The sequence below is a fragment of the Psammomys obesus genome, unplaced genomic scaffold, assembly GCF_907164565.1.
Source record: "Psammomys obesus unplaced genomic scaffold, mPsaObe1.curated_primary_1811, whole genome shotgun sequence".
In the NCBI taxonomy this organism is placed as follows: domain Eukaryota; kingdom Metazoa; phylum Chordata; class Mammalia; order Rodentia; family Muridae; genus Psammomys; species Psammomys obesus.
The window spans coordinates 37,859,788-37,879,568 of record NW_026592118.1 but is presented as its reverse complement, the minus strand read 5'-3'; the positions used below and the strand labels follow the sequence as shown (position 1 = coordinate 37,879,568).

Below are 19,781 nucleotides of genomic sequence, written 5' to 3'. Positions count from 1 at the left end.
TATATGTATATGTATATGTATATGTATATGTATATGTATATGTATATATGCCATAAGTCCTTGGCCAGAGTATGGCTGTGTATGTACAGGAAGAAATCTTTGAGGCACAGTGGTGACTTTTGTCTGCAGAGCTAAGAGGTAACATACAGTCTAGTGCTAAAGATATCTGAGTGTGAGCTATAGAAAGGCAAAGGATACTTGCTGAATAGCTCAGGTTAAAAGTAAGGACTATAGTGTCTCAGTTATGTTCAATTTTGAAAGAGACTAGGCCTAATGAGAATGAACTCAACCTTGAAAGAATCACTAAGATCTTTCAGTACCTTAGTGTGCCCAATAAGCTTAATACGTTATAAAGGCAAGACATCCTCTATCAAGAAAAAAGAAAGAAAGTGAGAGAGACAGACACAGAGAGAAAGCAAGAAAGAGAGAGAGAGAGAGAGAGAGAGAGAGAGAGAGAACTAAAACACTAAAAACAAACATTGAAAGGGCCCTGGTATGCAGTAAAGAAGGACTTTAAGAAACACCTGCTTAAAGCCTTAATTGGAAAGGCTGTCTGGAAGAATGAATACACAGGAGGATGAGAAGCAGAGAAGCCATTTAGGAACGTGGAAATAAATGATGCTCCTACTCCGCAATACACAAAATCATAGAATGGGCTTTACAATTGGAGATTAAAAACAAGTCTAAATCTAAGTGGTGTCAAAGAAAATAGAAATTACTGCTTCTATAATATAAATAAAAGAATTATTGATCCTGAAGACAGAGATATAGAAATGTTCAGATCTAAAGGAAAGAGAGAAAATATATTCAGTGGGATAAATGAAAAGTCAGTGACTGGTGGGTTATTAAGATTTGTAATATGTGTGATATTTTAGAGGGAGACTGATTTGACAGAAAACATGTTGGACTAGGTAGCAGTCAAAATCTTATCAAAGTTTTTGAAAAAGAATCAGCTTACAGATCTATGAAACTCAGCATGTCTCAAGAAGAAAGCATACAAAGCAATAATAATAGTAATAATGGGGTGTATTGTATAGCAGACTAGAAAGAAGAAAAAATCAAGCGCAATTCATACACGTGGATGGAGGTAATAAATGAGGGTGGAAATCTTCTCTGATAAAACGGAAACCTTGAAACAATAAAATATCTGCTAAAAAATTCAGAATTCTCTGTTCAGTAAAAATATTCTTTATTATAGCTTATGACAGGCTGACTTCTTGAAAGAAATGGCAGCTAACCGCATTTGTTATGAAGCACTTAGGAATACACAGAGTGAAATTAGTTAGTCATGTGATCTTGGATGATTTCTTACATTTCTCTATGAACAAATCAGTGACATTTTAAATGTAAGAATCCACGTACTGCAGTGGGAATCATGTCAGGCATAAAATGATCTGAAAAATTAGGTAAAGCCAGCAATTGAGAGTAGATTATCCTTCAGCAAGAATGCGAGGTGCAATTTCAGATGTACCTCTTTTAGGGGAAGCATGCCCAGTGTGATAGCTGTGGCCAAGAGAATGAGAATATAGGGCTCCGGTTCTCTGGTTCTCTATCCTCCTCAAAATATGCTAATTTATTATGGATCTCTATCCTCCCCCATCTTCTCTGCTACAGAGAGCTTCATCCAGCGGAACTAAATCACATAGTCTTGAGAAGAAACTCACTTCCCAATTTATATTAGTAGCTGCTCAAATGTATTTGATGCCAGGTGGTCAGAGCTAACTCCCGGCAAATTAATGTGGCTTCCCATCTGCGGGACAGCTGAGCCCATTGTAGAATAATTCCCTGACCAGAGAAGCAAGCTGAGAAAACCCATGTCCAAGAGGGTCCTAGGAGGATTCCAAGAATGGATTCAGAAATGATCTCAAAAAAAAAAAAAAATTAGCTAAAAGCTTTTGATACCAGATCTCTGGTTGTGGATGTACCTCTCAACATTTTATAAAGTATTCATTTCACATTTTATACTACCCAGTTGCCCAGTAAGGCAAGACCAGAGGCCTAAACCACCCCAGTCTGTTCTGTCCTATAGCACCCCGAGTTAATGTGCTAACATAACATACTTTTCTCCACAACCAGTGGTTCTTCAAAAATCAAGTGTAGTGGATACTTAACATGGGGCTTCCATTTAAGTCTGAGTGACATGAGACACTAAAAAGCCATTCCATTCCTTTGTGAGATATTTGAAAACTCCTAGAATAGCTCTGGGAATAAACGGGAGGTCTGTACGCTGAGGGTGATCACCCCCCTCACTGAGGTTGACAAGGATACTCTCATTTTTATTGTCAGAGAAAAAGAAAATTTAAATACATGGAAACACTGAACCTAAAATATATAATGATGCCGATAGTAATAATAGTAGTAATACGGACTGAAATGAAGTTTTAGAGAAAAAGTGTTGAAGAAATAACTATGGCACTTAAATATCATTACACGAAAGCAGGGCTGGCGGGCAGGAGAACTGCAGGTTGAAAGCCTTCCTGGATTATAGAGTGAGACTGATACCAGCCAGGGCCATGTTGTTAGACCCTGTCTCAAAATTTAAAATTTAAACAACGGGCTAAAGATAATGCTTGGGGTAGAGTACCTTCCTGGCATGTACAAAGTCCTAGGCTAAATCCCCTACAGTAAAGACAAATAGTGTGTTTGTTTGTGACTACATGAGTTCGGCTTGACATCAATTACAACATTAACATGAAAGACACAGAGCTACTTAAAAAGGTAAAAAAACAAAAAAATCTTCACAATACATTGTAAGGTCTATTGATAAGTTATAAATATTCTCAACAGAAACTGAATAAGAATGTATAAAACCTACAGGAACATTTAAAAAATCAGAAATAGTAATGGTCTGAAAAGGGAAAGGAAAATAAAACAGGCCTAGAATAAGCTGGGCTCAGAATGTGTGCAATAGATGTGACTATAGGGCCTAAACAGAGCAGTGGTTGGTAATCTGTGTTTCCATTTGAATCACTTGAACAGCCCTTAAACATCCTGGTGCTCAGGCCTTATTCTAAACCATTACCCTAAACAGTATGTCTAAGAGAGGGATCTGGGCTTCAGTGGTTTTAAAACATCCCCAGCTAATTCCAATGTACAGCAAGACTAAGACTCACTGTATTGTGGGAAGTGCTGTTTGGGGATTCAGAGAACAATGCAGTTTCTTCTTGGAGTGTTGTGACTCATGAAGGGCCTGGGATTATGAGAACTGGAGAAAGCTAAAACCCAACACAAGGAGAGCTAGTCCTTAGGGATGAACAGGAACAACTGCCTTAGGGAAGTTTCCCTCCCTTTTCCCTTCTGTTTTTATCCTTCTGCCTGAAATGAGGCTTTACTAGCAAACAAAGATGGGGGGTGAGGGGAATCATCCTCTAGGAAGATTTTCTGGCAGGCTTTGAGATCTGCCATGAGAGATGGTTTAGAATATCGAGCACCATTCCTCTAAGCAGTTGCATTAGACTGAATACACTATGGATCCAAAGAACTCAGTTTATATACGGCGGCAAATAAAAATGGGGATTAGGGATCCAAAAAATATCTATGAGTCTTTCACCCAGTAAAAAGGAAGTAATATAGCCCTCAGGAAATTATCTTCGGTGTCTTGTGGCCAAAGACAGTGGCAAGCAGCCTTTCACTGGTGTGCATACAGCCGCTCTGGATAGTGTCGGGTATTTTCTGACGGGTAGAATCCTGTGGTTCAATTTAGCTGCAATTCTCAAACTGTGGTGAAAGAATAGTCTGAGTATTACTGCATGGGGATCATCTGAAGTGCGCTTTTGAAGTTCCCATTCCTAGATCAGTCATCCAAAAGAGTGAACCTGTGTTTTTGGAATGCAATTCCTAGGAGTTCACTTCTGTTACTTCTACCACCTAACGATTGCCTCATGCAACAAAAATTGAAAAACTGTTCTTGCAAACCTGAGAACAGATCATGAAAATCACGAGGCACCGCCGTGATTTTCTCACATGTCAAGAAACTGCACAGCCACACAGTGATATTGTCTCTGCAACATTTGGTGTTTGTTTTTAAGAAATTCATATTGGAGCTGAGATGATTTGTAGTGTTTCACTGCAATTTTCTGAAGGAGCCTTTGCACAGATTTGACAAATCCAATCGTGAGTGGAGTAAAACATTAAAACACTCCTCAGGCTACAGCCTAACAAAGGGGGAACCCAGAAGAATGGAATACGTTGTTGTTTAAAAGTAAAATGTAATATATTTTTAATTTTTTAAAATTTTTTACAATTTATTCATTTTCTATCCCAATTGTACCCCCTCCCTCATCTCCTCCTGGTCTCCTCCTCCCCCTTCCCTCCCTCTTCCCCCTTATCCTCTTCCCCTACTCCACTGAAAGGAAACCTTCTTTCCCAACTGCCAGTTTAGTTGGCAGAGACCGAATGGGTGGGTTAAAGGAATATAAAGCAAATCCAGACAGGAAGTGAGGGGGATTGCTGTATTAAATGTGATATAGAGCAGAGACCGCTGACATACCGAAAGGAGGTGTGAGCCATTGCGAGGCTCCAGTCCAAGTATGTAAAGTACCTGTGTGGTGTTTTCTCCTATTTCCACTGGCCTTGGGAGAAGATGTAGGAGGTCCATACAAAGCCACAGCAAGTAAGTGTGGTCATGTCCTGATCCATCACACAGAACTGTATAATCTATTTAAGTACTCATAGAGACAAAAGTAGGTAATTTCTCTCCCTGTCCCTGTTTCGTAAAAGATAAGAACGCTTACAAACATGGGATTTTCAAAATACACATCTCTACAGCAATGCCAATCGTTGTTAGTATTTAAACCTCACACATTCTGTCAGCAGCTTGACTAGGGCCTCCCAATTCTACTACACAGATGCACCATCTGTTGCTGCTCTGAAAATATATTTTTTTTTCCTGCTTCTCCCTCTTTTAAACAGGACACAATGTAGAACAGCACAATGAAAATCTTCAACACTTCCTATTGACTCAAATTTCCACTTATAATGGCCCTAGCTGAGAAAAAAAGTGTTAATAGATACATTAAATTAAAATAATCAGCTCAAAACATGCATATTAGTCACAAAAATCACAGAGCGCTAACATTTAGAATTTTGAAAAAGTACAACCTTCTTAACGTTAGTGTTGAAAAAAAATTGAATATTTAGTCAAACTAGATCTACAGCCAGCTCCACATACTGGCTGGTCTACCTAAATGCAGCTACCCTAAAGTCACCGTATTTCAGTCTGCTAGGGCTACTAGAACAAAGTTCCACAGATGAAGTGACTTCCAAAACAATGTGGCATGTGCCAATATTCCAAATGATGCTCTGTTGGTCGGTAGAGTACCACTTGTGGAGGACAAAGATACAGACAAGTCTTCTCAATAAGACAACATGGGACAAGAGGTTTAGTTTCAAGGCTGGTAGTGGTGTCAACCAAAGGCAGAGGAATGGAATTTCCTGAGTAATTGTAGCAAAGAGAGGGGAGACAAGAATGGCTTCAGAGATTTCTGTCCAAATATCTCACATAGATTGACTGACAAACACTGTCTTTCTCCTTTTCCTGTTAACCTGTCCCTTCATGGCACCGTTCATTGTTCAAGCCTCGCTTATATAGTTGTGTCCTAGGAAAAAAACTGTTTAATGGGCAGACACCCATGTTATCTTGATTCTTAAAATCTTTCTGTTCCCTCCTCTGTGATGTTTTCTGAGCCATGGACGCCACAGCTATGATATAGATATATCTATGAGGACCGGGTTTCACACTCTATATGATGGTATTTGTTCGCTGTAAGTGGCATGCATGCAGAAAGGGAAGGGAGGGTGGGATCGGGAGGGGAGGAGGGAGAGGCTTATGGGGGGATACAAAATGAATAAAGTGTAATTAATAAAAAATTAAAAAACAACTCAAAAAAAAAAAAAGAAAGGCTTCTTTGATGAGAAGCAGTAGCCACACTTGTCTGTGTGTATAAGGATAAGAGGTAGTAAGGAATTATGCTGGCCTAGAAAAGTGTTAATAGTAGATTCTTTTCTAAGATCCATGACCTCTCTAACCTTGGGAGGCTGGTTAGGTTTCCAGTGCCAGATACAATTTCTTTCCTGTTTAGGGAGACTTGAATGGTACAGTAAGTAGCACCTGCCTCTCAGTGCTAGCTAATGGAACTCAAGGAACATTGCTGCATTTTTTCCTCTTCTTGCCCTTTTTACTTTACTTCCTATAGTTTATCTTAGAATCATGATGTTCTATCTTCTCTTTGATTCATTTTCATTGTGAGGCTTTCCCTTGAGTTTTCTACTTGTCTTATTGAGGTTTTTTTAATTTTTTTAAATTCCTCATTTATTTCAGCTTGAATTCTCCTCAATGTTTCTAAATATTTATTGAATTCCATTTTCAAGTCCTGGGTTGTCCTCATCATTCCATCAGCTTTATGTTTGCGGGTTTTTTTTTTTTTTTTGGGTGGGGGGGAGCATCACTTGGGCATTTTGTTCACTGAACTATTTATATCTTCTTTAAACTTGGATCTTTGATTTTTTTATTGTTCTTTTAAATTATGTGTTCTGAGGACAGGAGCCTACCGCAGAGGGCCCCTGAAAGACTCTACCTAGCAGTGTATCAAAGCAGATACTAAGACTCATAACCAAACCTGTGGCAGAGTGCAGGGAATCATATGAAAGAAGGAGGAGTTAGTATGACTTGGAAAGGATAGGAGCTCCACAAGGACCAAATATATCTGGGCACAGGGGTCTTTTCTGAGACTGACACTCAACCAAGGACCATCTATGGATATAACCTAGAACCTTTGCTCGGATATAGCTCGTAGTAGCTCAGTAACCAATTGCTTTCCCATAGTAAGGAGAACAGGGACTATTTCTGACAGGAACTCAATGGGAGGCTCTTTGACCTTCCCACCCCTCAAGGGAGGAGCAGTACTGCTAGGTCACAGAGGAGGACTTTGCAGCCCGTCCTGAAGATACCTGATAAAACAGGGTCAGATGAAAGGGAAGGAGGTCCTCCCCAATCCGTGGACTTGGAAAGGGGCAGGAAGGAGATGAGGGAGGGAGGGAGAAATTGGGAGGGAACGAGGGAGTGGAATACAGCTGGGATACAAAGTTAATAAAATGTAACTAATAATTAAAAAATAAAAAAGTTTTAAAAAAGAATAAATACATAAATACATACATAAATAAATAAATAAATAAATAAATAAGTAAATAAATAAATAAATAAATAAATAAATAAATAAATAAGTATGTGTCCTGAGGTTCATGTAGGTTATTAGTTACATGAATGATAACTGGCCAGTCTGGAATTCAAATTTTAGTATTTGACGATATGAAGCTATCATAAGGTACCATGTCATCTAATAGAGACCTATATAAATCATTGGACAACTATAATAATTAAATGAACGTATTTTTTAGAAACTTAAGTAGTATTTTGGCTTATATTAATCAATACAAATTTAAATTGAGTAGGTTGTATTTATATATTTAGGAATATATATATATATATGTATTATATAATGAAAAAATAGATCATGAGTGTGAAACAAAGCAAGGACAGGCTAGTGGGAAGAAAAAGAAAGGAAGAAATGATGTAATTTCAAAAATAATTAAATTTTTAAAAATCCTTAAAGTTTTTGACTTTGTTTAAAATAAATTTCTTTAGGCCAATTGTCTCAAAAGACTTCAAATTTAGAAATGATTATTTTTAATATTATGTAATATTACTAGGTTTCAGTGTTTTTTCAGTAACTTTAAGGGGGATGATGGAAGCTGCTCAGGTCTCTATGGAGCAAAATGTATAAAGTTTTTCAGTGTGAAAGATTTTACAAACAAAAGTTTTCATTTGTATTAATTTTTACTGAATTAAAATTCGTAACATACATCTTTTGGTCTATTGAGGTTTTCTGAAAGATTCAGTTTTTGCAAACTATGCTTCAGTTATATCTAGAATTTTTATATGCTAAGAAATGAAGCACTTTTTTTCTGTATATTCTGTGACTGATATGGTGAGTACTTTCCCTGTTAGAAAACAACACAATCCATCATCCTTGGCTTTCGCTAGTGTTATGATGCACATTCAACATGCCTAGACTTGAGCAAGAATCTTCACTGTGCTTCATACTAACCAAAGTCTAGTTACCCTGCCAATTATTTCCACTGTGGTGTGTATATGGAATAGATGTGTAAACACTACTGGGGGAAAAATAAAAAATAAAACCTGACATATTTCTTTAAACATCAAATGTAACCAGGAAAGGTTCCCATAGCCTACAGAAATCATTTATGTTATATATCTTTCTATGTACAAAGACTTCAGCATGCACAACCTGTCTTAGAGTTTTGGCAATACATGTACATTTTTCAGTACTTTTATTTAAACGTTAGATATGTAGCTTAAATTATTTTAGTTCCATATGAGTATCTAGATGTAACCTTACACAAGTAGAAACTAATATCATTCCCTCACAAGAATGAAAATATACACAGCACCTCCTCATTTAGTCCTTTGTTTTACAAATCCAAACTATCCTAATTCTCAGTTATTTTCTAACAGGAAGATATAGCCAAAACATTGTTTAAGGAGAAGTAATTATAACTACTAATGCTAATCAATAGGTGGTAGAAGAATAGATGGTAGATAGATAAATAATAAATACACAGATAATTTTCTTCTGCCCATGGAGATTTATATATCTTCCTGGCTCATTCATCTTAACCAGTAAGTATAATGAATTATATATACATATATTTATAGATTTATTTTTTTTAAAGATTTATTTATTATTTATACAACATTCTGCCTGCACACCAGATCTAGCTATAGATGGTTATGAGCCACCATGTGGTTGCTGGGAGTCGAACTCAGGACCTTTAAAAGAACAGCGAGTGTTCTTAACCTCTGAGCCATCTCTCCAGCCCCTATAGATTTATTCTTACAGTAACTGTCAAATACATTTAAAATACAAATACAAAAAAGCAATCAGCAGTCATCAAACATAGAGCAAAAGAAACAGATCAAAGGGCAAACAGCATTTACATAGACTTTACTGACAAATTTATGAGTAAGCATAAGTAATTGTAAGTTAGGTCCCTTAGTAGCCCTTAGATTTGTAGATATTCAGACAATAGGGTGGACAAAATTTCTGAGAATCATTGGATCCATCCTGAGCCTGGAAGTCAAGGGTAATAGCACTTGATCATTTTTCCCCTATATCCATGTGACACCTCTCAAACCAAGAGGACAAAGTGGACAGGAGTGTGTTCTACCAGGAGCCACTCAACGAATTTTCTTCCAAGTTTAGCAAAGCTAAATCCCCTTTCTTACTGTGCTTAATCCTTTAAAGCACTATTCCACTTAGAATGACTGTAGAAGTCTAGGATTCACTTGAAGGATTTTTTTTTCTAATTAGTAGAGTTGCATTTGTTTAACTAACCTTATGGCCCATTGGCTACAAACCAAGCAATCTATCAGACTTCTGGTCCAGTTTTATTTGATAATGTGGCACTCTTTCTTTCATTCTTTTCAGTCCTCGTTTTATTTTCAGTATGTAGCAGAGAAATCTTGGGATAATGCCTTCAGATTTTCTCCTTCATCTACACATAAGAGTCATGTTGTTGACCGTACATCTGTTTTTGCCTAATTCTTCAGCAATGTCTATATTTTTCTCCAAACAGCTTCAAAACCAGTGGATTCAAAATTATGCACTGGCCCTGTTCCTAACACCACACAGCTCTGCCACATTCCTTGTCCAGTTGAATGTGAGGTTTCACCTTGGTCTGCCTGGGGACCTTGTACTTTTGAAAACTGTAATGATCAGCAAGGCAAAAAAGGTATGTAATGATGATATGGTCTGTTTAAAACAACCACCAACTGAGGCAAGTTGGGACCTGTTTTTAAAATGATGTCTTGTGCTCCTTGTCTGGCTTGAGATTTTGTAGCTCTTGTGTGTTCTGTCAAATCTTCCATAAGGTTGTATGAACAATTGTTGTGCTTGTTTGGAAAACACTGTTTTCTTGTAGTCATTCATGACCTCTAGCTCCTCTATCACAATGATCTGTGAGTTGGGGAAAAGGAGACCTGGTACAGATATCTTATTTAGGATTGAATCTGTTATTATATGTAGTTTGACCTGTTGTGAGTCTCTGTAGTAATCACTCTCCTACTCGGCAGAAGCTTCTCTGATGAGATTTTAGAGTTTCATTACTCTCTGGGTGTAATGATAAGTCTTTAGCAGTTGTGTCAGGTTCTTCTCTAGAGCATAGGTTCTACATTGCTACAGATTCTTGACCCTGGTGACTTGCCCAATATAGGTTTGATTTTGCGGAATGGGACTGAAATTCAATCAGAAAGTGGTTGCATGCTTCCATAATATTTATGCCACTTTCGAACCGATAGACCTGTTTTGTCAGGCCGGTCATTACTTTAGCTTTCAGGGTTCACAGCTAGATAAGAGAGACAGTTACTACTTCTCTCTGGGTCCTGCCAAGAGCACCTTTTAGCACTACGAAAGTTTGAGTAGGACTAAAGCTTCAAGGTTGATAAAGCTTAGATTTTCCGTGTTCTGTGGCTCACTTACAAATTGTCTTTAGCAATAAGGTCTTACCATCAAGTTCTGGATGATAACCAAGGGCATCAGTAATAACCTGAAATATTTCAGAGTCTGTAGAACCCACTGCACAACTTTCAAAGCAATAGCCCATTCCTGTAACTGGGCTTTTTTTTGTGCTAGCATGTGGTGTCTAGTCAAAATATCCTTCCATTACAGGATAACTCCATTTAAATTCTGTTCACATATGTATGTACATATGTTTTAGGCCAACTCTACACTACTTGGTTTCTATATGACTTTTCAAAAGGTCTTTGTATAATGTATTCGCCATATATCCTACTCATATTCTATCCATTCCTCCACAACACTTAATCATTTGTTTTCTATTTGAGTAACCCAGATTCAGAGAGAAATATGTGGCATTTTTTTCTCTCATTTGTGGATGTTATCTTGGAACCATATATGAATTTAATTCAGAATACTATAAACATTGTAAAGTTAGTAAGGCACCATGGCCAAGAGAAGGGAGCTTTAAAGGATGGGAAAGAAAGAATGTGGGAGAGAAAAAAAGGCAAAGGCAATGGTATAAAGGGGCAGAAGGGAATAATTGAACCTTAAACCATTTTCATTCTTCTTGCTCCTCCCTTCTCTCCTTTCTCCTTCCTTCCTTTTTTCTGTCTTTCCTTTCTTAATTCTTTCCTTCCTTCCTCTCTTCCTTTCTTCCTGTCAATAAATGATTCATGAGTTCACATTAAACTTAAATTTGGGAATATGTAGAGTGGTTTTTCAGTTTGCACAAAACTCCTACCCTCTGTCTTCATCCAGCATTCACTCTAGGGTTTAAATCATTTTCTGAAATATTAAAACTCTAGCATTAACAATACAATTTTTTCCTTCCCCGATGACTCAGGATTCAAACTAAGGAAGCGGCGCATTACCAACGAGCCTACTGGAGGCTCTGGGGTAACTGGAAGCTGCCCTCACTTACTGGAAGCCATTCCCTGTGAGGAGCCGTCCTGCTATGACTGGAAAGCAGTGAGACTTGGAGACTGTGAACCAGATAATGGAAAAGCCTGCGGGCCAGGCACGCAAGTTCAAGAGGTTGTATGCATCAACAGTGATGGTAAGGCACACACTTCATTACAGTTTAGTGAAAAGTTGCTCAGTCTGACGATTGTAATTTTACCTTATTGTAAAATCAAATCTTTCTCTTTCTCTCTCTCACTGTTTCTCTCCCATTGTTGATAAGTACAGTGATCTATTAACTACCCAGGGTATTAATTTTATTTTGTGTTTTTATTAATAATATTTAATTGTTTTCTATTTGTTATACATTATTCTAAAATTCATAGGGACTCTGTGTACTGATTGCCTTCTACCAGCCTTTCTCCATCTTTCCTCCATTCTCCCCCGTCAGTCTCTTTTGCTCACCTATATTGTTTCCCTCCTGTTTTCATGTTATATAGGCATACAAGATTTTATTGGTCTATATAAATATTTAGAACCCACAAATGAGATAATACTTGTGATATTTTTCTTTCTGAGACCTATATGACTTACATAACACGATTAGCTTCAGTTTTTATGCATTTGCATACAAACAATATAATTTCATTGTTCTTTATGGTTGAAAAATCCCATTGTGTATCTACCACATCTTTACCCATTCCACTGTTGATGGACAAAGTGTTATTAATTGGAAGTAGAACAGATGAGGTGTGGTGAGATAAACTTACATCAGCAGGAGACTGTTTTGCAAAACAAATTTAAAAAATAACAGGGACAGGCAAAATTTTCTAAGTACTATTGTTTCACTTGCTTGATTATTAAATATAAATTAGCAAAAGGATTGTTGGCATGACTCCAGAACTTTTTCATTTCCCCTTTGATCTGTCTTAATGATATGACTTGGTTTCTGAGCCTCCATGCCATAAAGCCTATCACAGCACTGTGAGTCTAAATCAGTGTCTCCTCCCTTCCGGGGATGTAGCTGAGGCAGTGGAGGGTGCTGTCTCCAGAGTTCTTTTAATCAACCACAGTATGACCTTGGACTTTACAGTTAGTTTTTGTTTAGTAAAATACTCTGCCCTGGTGTGATAACTGACATAAGACACTTCCATTCTTCCTAAGAACAGTGCTCTTGGTCGGGAGAGAACCACCTGCTCACACTCTCTCAGTCACACTTTAAGGCCTCTGGATGGATGGTCTCTAAAGGTCCTGTTCACACTCAAATCCTATGACTCTGCATCTCATCGAAGCGTGAGCATTGAACCCCAGGGTCCCATGGTCTGACAGCTTATACTGTCTGCAGCACACGCAGAAGCATCCTGGCGTCTCTTGGGGGTGGTACAACATCTGGCAGCCGTCATAATTCCTTCCACCCTATTTTCTTCCAGCAAGCAAAATTGCTTTCTCACGTGGATCAGCCATTGCTCAGTAGCAAGAAGAATTCTCTGAGGTGGGAAACAGACATGGCTATCACTGAGAAATTAGCCTTTCATCTTTTAAACACAATCCGTCATCCTGTCCAGGGTCTGCATTATCCACACAGGGCAACACTGAGTAGAATCTGAGCTGGTTCTTGAAGCTGAACCATGGAGGAGGAGACTATTGCTCCAGATCTTTCATGATGAATTTATGTCCTCTGTTCTGTTTTGTAGAAGTATAATAAGCTATGGTGCTTCTAACTTTAGCTTTTCCCCTGTTCTGCTCTAAAGCAGAAAGGAGAGGAGACCAAGATCGGCATTCTGAAGCTGGCACACAGGAAAGCAAAACAGAAAAAAAAAAAAAAAATCTTTGCCTCTCTTTGAGTTATGACTGTGCACTCACACTTCAAACCTGAATTTGAATTGGCTGTACATTATAATCTTGATTGCTGAAAACCAAATAGTGATATTTAACTCTCTTTTTGATAGTTCTTTTTTGTGTGTTTGTTTGTTTGTTTGGTTGGTTGGTTGGTTTCTGTTTCTTTGTTTTTTCAAGACAGGGTTTCTCTATGTAGCCTTTTCTGTCCTGGACTTGCTTTGTAGACCAAGCTGGCCTTGAACCCACAGAAATCCACTTGCCTCTATGTCCCTGAGTTCTAGGATGACAGGAGTGCACTACCATGCCTGGTTTTGAGAGAACTTCTTGATTCATTTTCTCAGTTCAAATAATTTTTCTTGCCCCTATAAAATCCCAGGACGGTGTTCTAATTCCAAGTATTGCAAATGAGTATTTGAATGAAACAAAAAGTTCAAACAGAAGGGAATGAATCAGCAAATTCCTGCCTCTGTGTTAACCGTCCACAAAATAATCAGATATGACTTGTTTCATGTAAATATCTTAATGATATTACGCAAATTAAGAATGCTTTATATAGGGGAATGGCCACAATATCAGTGGTTGTTTTTAATTTTGTTAATGGAAAAGTTTTAGTAACGTAAGTAATCATTTTTTTTCTTATGGAATATTTTTAAAAAGCACAGACATGCTGGATACGTGCAATCGTATTACAAAGTGCTGTGTGCTATGACCAAAACACAACTTGGAATCTCATAATGCATGTGAGTTAGTTTCCCTTTGTCTACATCACTGATAAAATGAACTTAACCAGCTAAGAAGTATACATATGTTGTCTTGTTGCCACTATTTTCCTCTACTAGGAGATCTCACCCAGTAGTATATTGACCTTGTACACACCATAAGCAATACTGAGTTATCAAAGATAAAGGTGCAACCTAAGACTTTGACTGGCTCAGCTACAGTCAAGCACGTAGTCAAGCAAATCTTTAGTATAAATCCAAGACTTCGCTCATATTTGTATATGACTGATTCATAGCATGTGAGCAAGACTGGAGACCTGTAAATACTGCTCCCACCTCATCATGGAGTCACCTGGTAAGTGTTTAGCAGCTGCACCAAATGTTGCTCTGTAATTAAATCACCCCCAGGGAATTAACATTGATGAGTAGCGCAGACTTTACCCCCAGGCCGGAGCTGCAGCTATAGATTTTGTTTCATAATTAAGCCAAAGTTCAACTAGGGACATGAAGAACTAGAGAGGGTGAATCTGGAAAATATTAAAAAGCATTTTCTGGTCGCACATTCCTCACAAAGTTCACGACTTTATTAACAACACAAAAACATCTGAAGTCTCTGTTCTGAAATATTCTGGTGTAGGCTTCCAGAGACCATTAGGGATTCTGCTGCTGTTTCTTTCTCCGATTGTCTTGTAGGGAACAGGCTTGGGAAAGGTTGTGAGAAGGGTCAAGGGAGTTTTATGTAGATTCTCTGGCAAACAAGGGTGTGTAGCAGAATGGCGCAGAGAAGAGAGCACGGGACAGTCTGAGAAGAGATAAACATCCTATGTGCAGTCAAAACTGAAGAACACGAGGACAGCCAGTGCCACGCCTCTAGCACAATGAGAAGTCCTACATCAGGAATAGAGGACAGCCCAACCCTGAGTGTGTGATGTCTTTGAGAATAACCGAATTCCTCATTAGTTATCATGATGCATTTATATTTTAGGCAAAAAATATAGATTTGGTGCGCTAAGAGGGTTTTGTTTCCAGATTGGTTGGTGAGAGGCGGAACAAAAGCCACCAAGCTGCCAATAGGTGTGTGGTGGTCTAGTTACGGCTGTACTTTAGCTTTTGGGAGGCTGGGCAGAGCACCAAGAGTTAAAAACCAGTTTGAGCAACTCTAACAAGTTCCAAACTAGCCTGAGCTCTGAGCACTAGCTCAACATAACAAACAACAAAAAATAAATAAACAAGAGTTTGGGGGAAGTTGTATCAGTATAGTTTGTACCTATAAACGAAATATTATTTCTTATTTTCCAATGGAAACGAATTAAATCATGGCATCAATGTTTTCTGTTTCGGAATGTTGACATTATTTGATCTGAATGCCCTGAACTCAGTGTTCTTTCTTAAACTTTTATAAACTGTTAAAATTCAGCAGCGGTTTCAAATGCTGGCAGATTTGTGCCATCACTCTTACTTCTCCCTTGTTAGTAAATATTATTTGATTAATGATACTAGCAGGCACAATTCATTCTCATAACTGATTCATAATTTTATGAATTAAAGAAGTATATTTGTGAGTCTAGGCAGGACCTCTGCTGCTGAAGCACATCCCAGCCCTATAAAAATTGTTATATTGTATTGTAATTGTATAAAGAATGTTTGTAAGTACAGCCACTACAGGTGCAGTTGTGAGCTCAAGGAGAACCACTTGGCAGGGTTTGCTTCATCATTCTAGAATGGGTTAGCTATTTCACCCACAGACTCAGGGTCATAGCCCTCCAGCTCGATTTTCTAATATTACAGAAGAAACTCTACTTTATGCTTTGGAGACAAAATGTCACCCACGGGTTCCTGGGCTTGAGCGCTCGATCTCCAGCTGACGGACCTGTTTGGTGAGATTGTAGGCTGTTTAGAAGATGGAACAAAGCTGGAGGAAGAGAAACACCGGGACCAGCCTTGAAGTTTCTTGTTAGGCTCTGCCTCCTATCCTATTATCAGCCTCCTCTTCTGCCAGAATGTAAGGTGGTGAGGGGTCTTAACTGCGTGCCCAAAGCTCTGTATCCTCCCTTCCTGACCATGAAATAATGAGCACCTTCACAGTGTTAACCAAAAGAAATATTCTCCCGTTAATTACTTCTTATCAGGTGCTTGGCCACAAAATGAACAAAGCAGAAAAAAATATGTATTTAATTTGTGAATCAAATATTAAGAATAAAAACATTAACTAGTACAGTTTAGAGTCATAGTATGTTTTAATTAGCATGAGGCAAACCACAAAAGCAAAAATTGTGCTTGTTTGGGAAACTATTTCAATTTATCATTAAAAGTGCCAAGAGAATTAACCGAAAGCATCTACGTGAGATTTTATTACTTTTGGCAGTGACCCATTGTATGACTGTCTAGTATTTTCAGAAACTTTACCGCCAACTTCTTCCCTCTGTAATTTATGTATGAGTATCGCCATCTAAGCAGAGCGAAGGGCAGAAGCACATTATTTTCCCTGAGCACTTCATGCCATTCTTCATTAATTCTATGTAGTCAGTATCAAGAGGAATATAAGCATATGCCCTTACAACATCTTGAGGTAAACACAAGAATAAACATTTAACCACTGAACATTTTTAATTCTAGATAATGGGACCCGGAGTGAAACAGAATAGACAATATATTATTCTATTTTTTAAGTATCAGGAAGCTATTTGCACATAAATTAAAAATAATTAACACTGGACCAATTTATCCATGTGTATGCTTCCTAAAACTTGCTTGGAGGGAAGGACAAAAAAATAAAGGATACAGATAAAGGCTTCCTATGAATAAAGATGCTAGAGCTCTTGGTCAAAACAGATATTTTAACTGACTCAGAAGCACCACAGATTCTTCTGGAATTATGAGTTGATCAAAGATTAGACTATCTGAAGTTTATTGAGAAAACACTCCAAGGAAAAGCCAGTCTGAGAATAAATAAGTTCAGTAGAAAGGTAATGTGTTAGTCAAATCTTGTTATTGCTGTGACAAAAATATCCGAAAAGAGTAACACAAGAGAAGTATTCATGTTGGTTTACAGTTTCAGAGGCATCAGGTCCTCGTGGTAGAGAGGCTAGGGTGAAGAAGAGCACTTCACATCCTGGTGGCCAGGAAATGGAAAGAGGATGAAAATTTTCTGTTTCTCATCTCATTCCATCTTGACCTAGGACTATAAAATGGTGCTTTCCAGATCCACAATGACTCTTCTCAACTAAGTCCTCTTTGAACATCCAGTTTTACAGATAGAAATGCCATGCTTACCTCCCTAGTGCGTCTCATTCCATTCAAGTTGAAAATGATGAATTATTACTAAACAGCATAGGTTTGTGATTCCCCAAACCACGTCCAGATTCAGTGACCCACTAAGAACCACAGGACTCAGTATAAAATTGTGCCCACAACTGTGATCCATTTCTATGAACATCAAAGTGCTCGTGGAGCAAAGTCCAGAGGAATGCAGGAATAAACATCCCGAAGTCCTCTCCAGGTAGAATCACGTAAATTGATTGTGAGAATACAGCTGGCTCACTGCCTCGGTGAAGCTCCCAAGAGCTGGGAGTTCCGGAGGTCAACCGTGTAGCCACTATCTTTGTACTGCGTCACCAATTTCCAGAATCCTCAAAGGCGATTATATGAAAAATCTAGAGCACACTGTGCAAACCGTTTAAGCACAAGGGGTACTCTTATGATATAAGGGATGGTAGAGTCCTTCAGGCATTCAAATACACAGATGTGGAACAAGATTCATTCTTGTGAATATGAGAATCTAAGAGTAAGAGTTGTAAGACTGCTACAGAAACAAATCTAGACCATAGCTGCTAACTGAAAAAAAAAAAAAAAAAAAAAAAGGTTAGTACTATCCTCTTACTGCCAAGAGCTTAGCAAATAAAGGCCATCGGCCAAAGATGAGGGATGGGGTTTATCAGGAGAATCTGGAATTGTGAAAAAAAAAAATCTAATAGAAGAGATTTTAAGAGACCTACATTGACCATGGGCACAGCCATTATTAAAGAATAAGATTACATGAAAAACAAAAGAATAGAAATACTATGTCAACTGAATGAAACAGAGACTATGAAGAGAATACCTTTTAGCCTAGAAAGGACTGACCATGAGGACGTGTCAGATTCCATGTTCCAAGAACACTTTGGTGGTTCATTTTGGCTGACAAGTGTGTGGCACTCTACATTCCCTGTGTAATAGCAGCATCAAAACAGGCCCATTTGCTTTCAGAATGAAATAGTAGAATTTACTTTTCTTCTGTGAGCATGTAGAGAGCTGTGAGAAGCAAATATATCAGTAACAAATTAAAAGAAGATGGACAAAAGAGCATGAGGCAGACCACAGCTAGTTACAAGTGCCCCTTTTTATGAGAGAGATGACTGGTTTCTTTAGGTCATTGTTAATAGTAGCTGTAAGTGTTGTTTTATCTTATGATGGGATAAGATGAGAGCTGTTCACAAGCTTTACTAACACAAAGCTTGGGCTGAGCCCAGAACATTTCTATGTAAATATCCTGAGACCTAAGCCTGAAAGCTTCTAGCCTCTGTATAATCTAATCCTCTGCAAGTCCAAACCTGGAAGGCTTCCATTTTCAGCCTCCTTCTGCTAACCCAGACCTAGAATGTTTTCAGCCTCTGAAATTTACTGCTGAATAAGCTCACCCTTTCTAGTTGTTTTCTGAACTCTGGCTAGCTGGTTCAACTCAGCTGTTCTGGCTCAAAAAAATCCTCTCCAAGCTGACTGACTCAAACTGGCTTCTCACTGAATTGAATGAATTGCTCTGCTTGGAAAAACTGCCTCTGAACTCCACAAACTAAACTTCACTGACTTCACTGACTACACAAAGTGAATAGGACTGAGTGCAACTGCATTCAACGCAAGTCAACTCTCTCTCCCCACACTGCTCTTAAGTAGCCTCTCTCTTCCCTGTCTGTTCTCATGAGAGCAGGAATATCCTTTGACTCATTCTTTCAAATGTTTCTCTGATTCATCACTTTGTCTGCCCTTCAACTAGACATCATTGTTTAGGATTAAAGGTTTGTACTAAAGGTGTGTCTGTATTCCAGTCAGATGGATTCAAGGTGTGTATTAAGGGCGTGTCTATATTCCAGCCAGAGGGATTAAAGGTGTGTACTAACCAATCACACAGACCTAGGTCTTTAGACATGATCCCTTGACAGAGTAGCCATGTTTCTGGATTAAAATTCCTCCACAAGTAGCCGTTTTGCTCTCAAGATTGTCGGGTTCCTCTGTGGGATTTAAGTAATTCTATTTTATCTTTAGAGGTTAAAGAAATGTTAGAAGGCTATAAACCTGAAGAGTCAAAGCAGGCATTGAGACTGTTTATTATTTTTAAATGTTAGAATATCTTTAAAATCTTAGATTAAAAATTATATGTGTAAATATTTTTTGTTTCTTTCTATCATACGAAATCCTTTTGCTTCATATTTTATCAAAATTGTCACCAATGACACATAAGAGAGAGACCAGTAATTAATCTAAAATTTGTTTACATATATAATAGAACTTTACCTAAGGTGAGAACTCTGAATTTAGTCCAATGCACTTTTCTACACAGCCAGCTGATAACGCTACTTCTCCTGTATGATCATTTACTGGCACTAAAATCTGTTTCTTATTACAAATTATATGGCCATTATATGGAAAAGCTGATCCTGTAAATGTATGAATCCATCCTATAACCAAATCTTTT

General features: G+C 38.0%; 1 protein-coding gene across 1 annotated transcript in view; it reads left to right on the top strand.

The window, feature by feature from the left end:
• Thsd7a (thrombospondin type 1 domain containing 7A) overlaps positions 1–19,781 on the top strand; it is a 221,701-nt gene that overhangs the window by 72,348 nt on the left and 129,572 nt on the right. The window contains exons 5-6 of the mRNA XM_055612922.1: positions 9,655–9,810; positions 11,440–11,652. Of these exons, the coding sequence (XP_055468897.1) occupies positions 9,655–9,810; positions 11,440–11,652 (369 nt within the window). The remainder of the gene's footprint in view (positions 1–9,654; positions 9,811–11,439; positions 11,653–19,781) is intronic.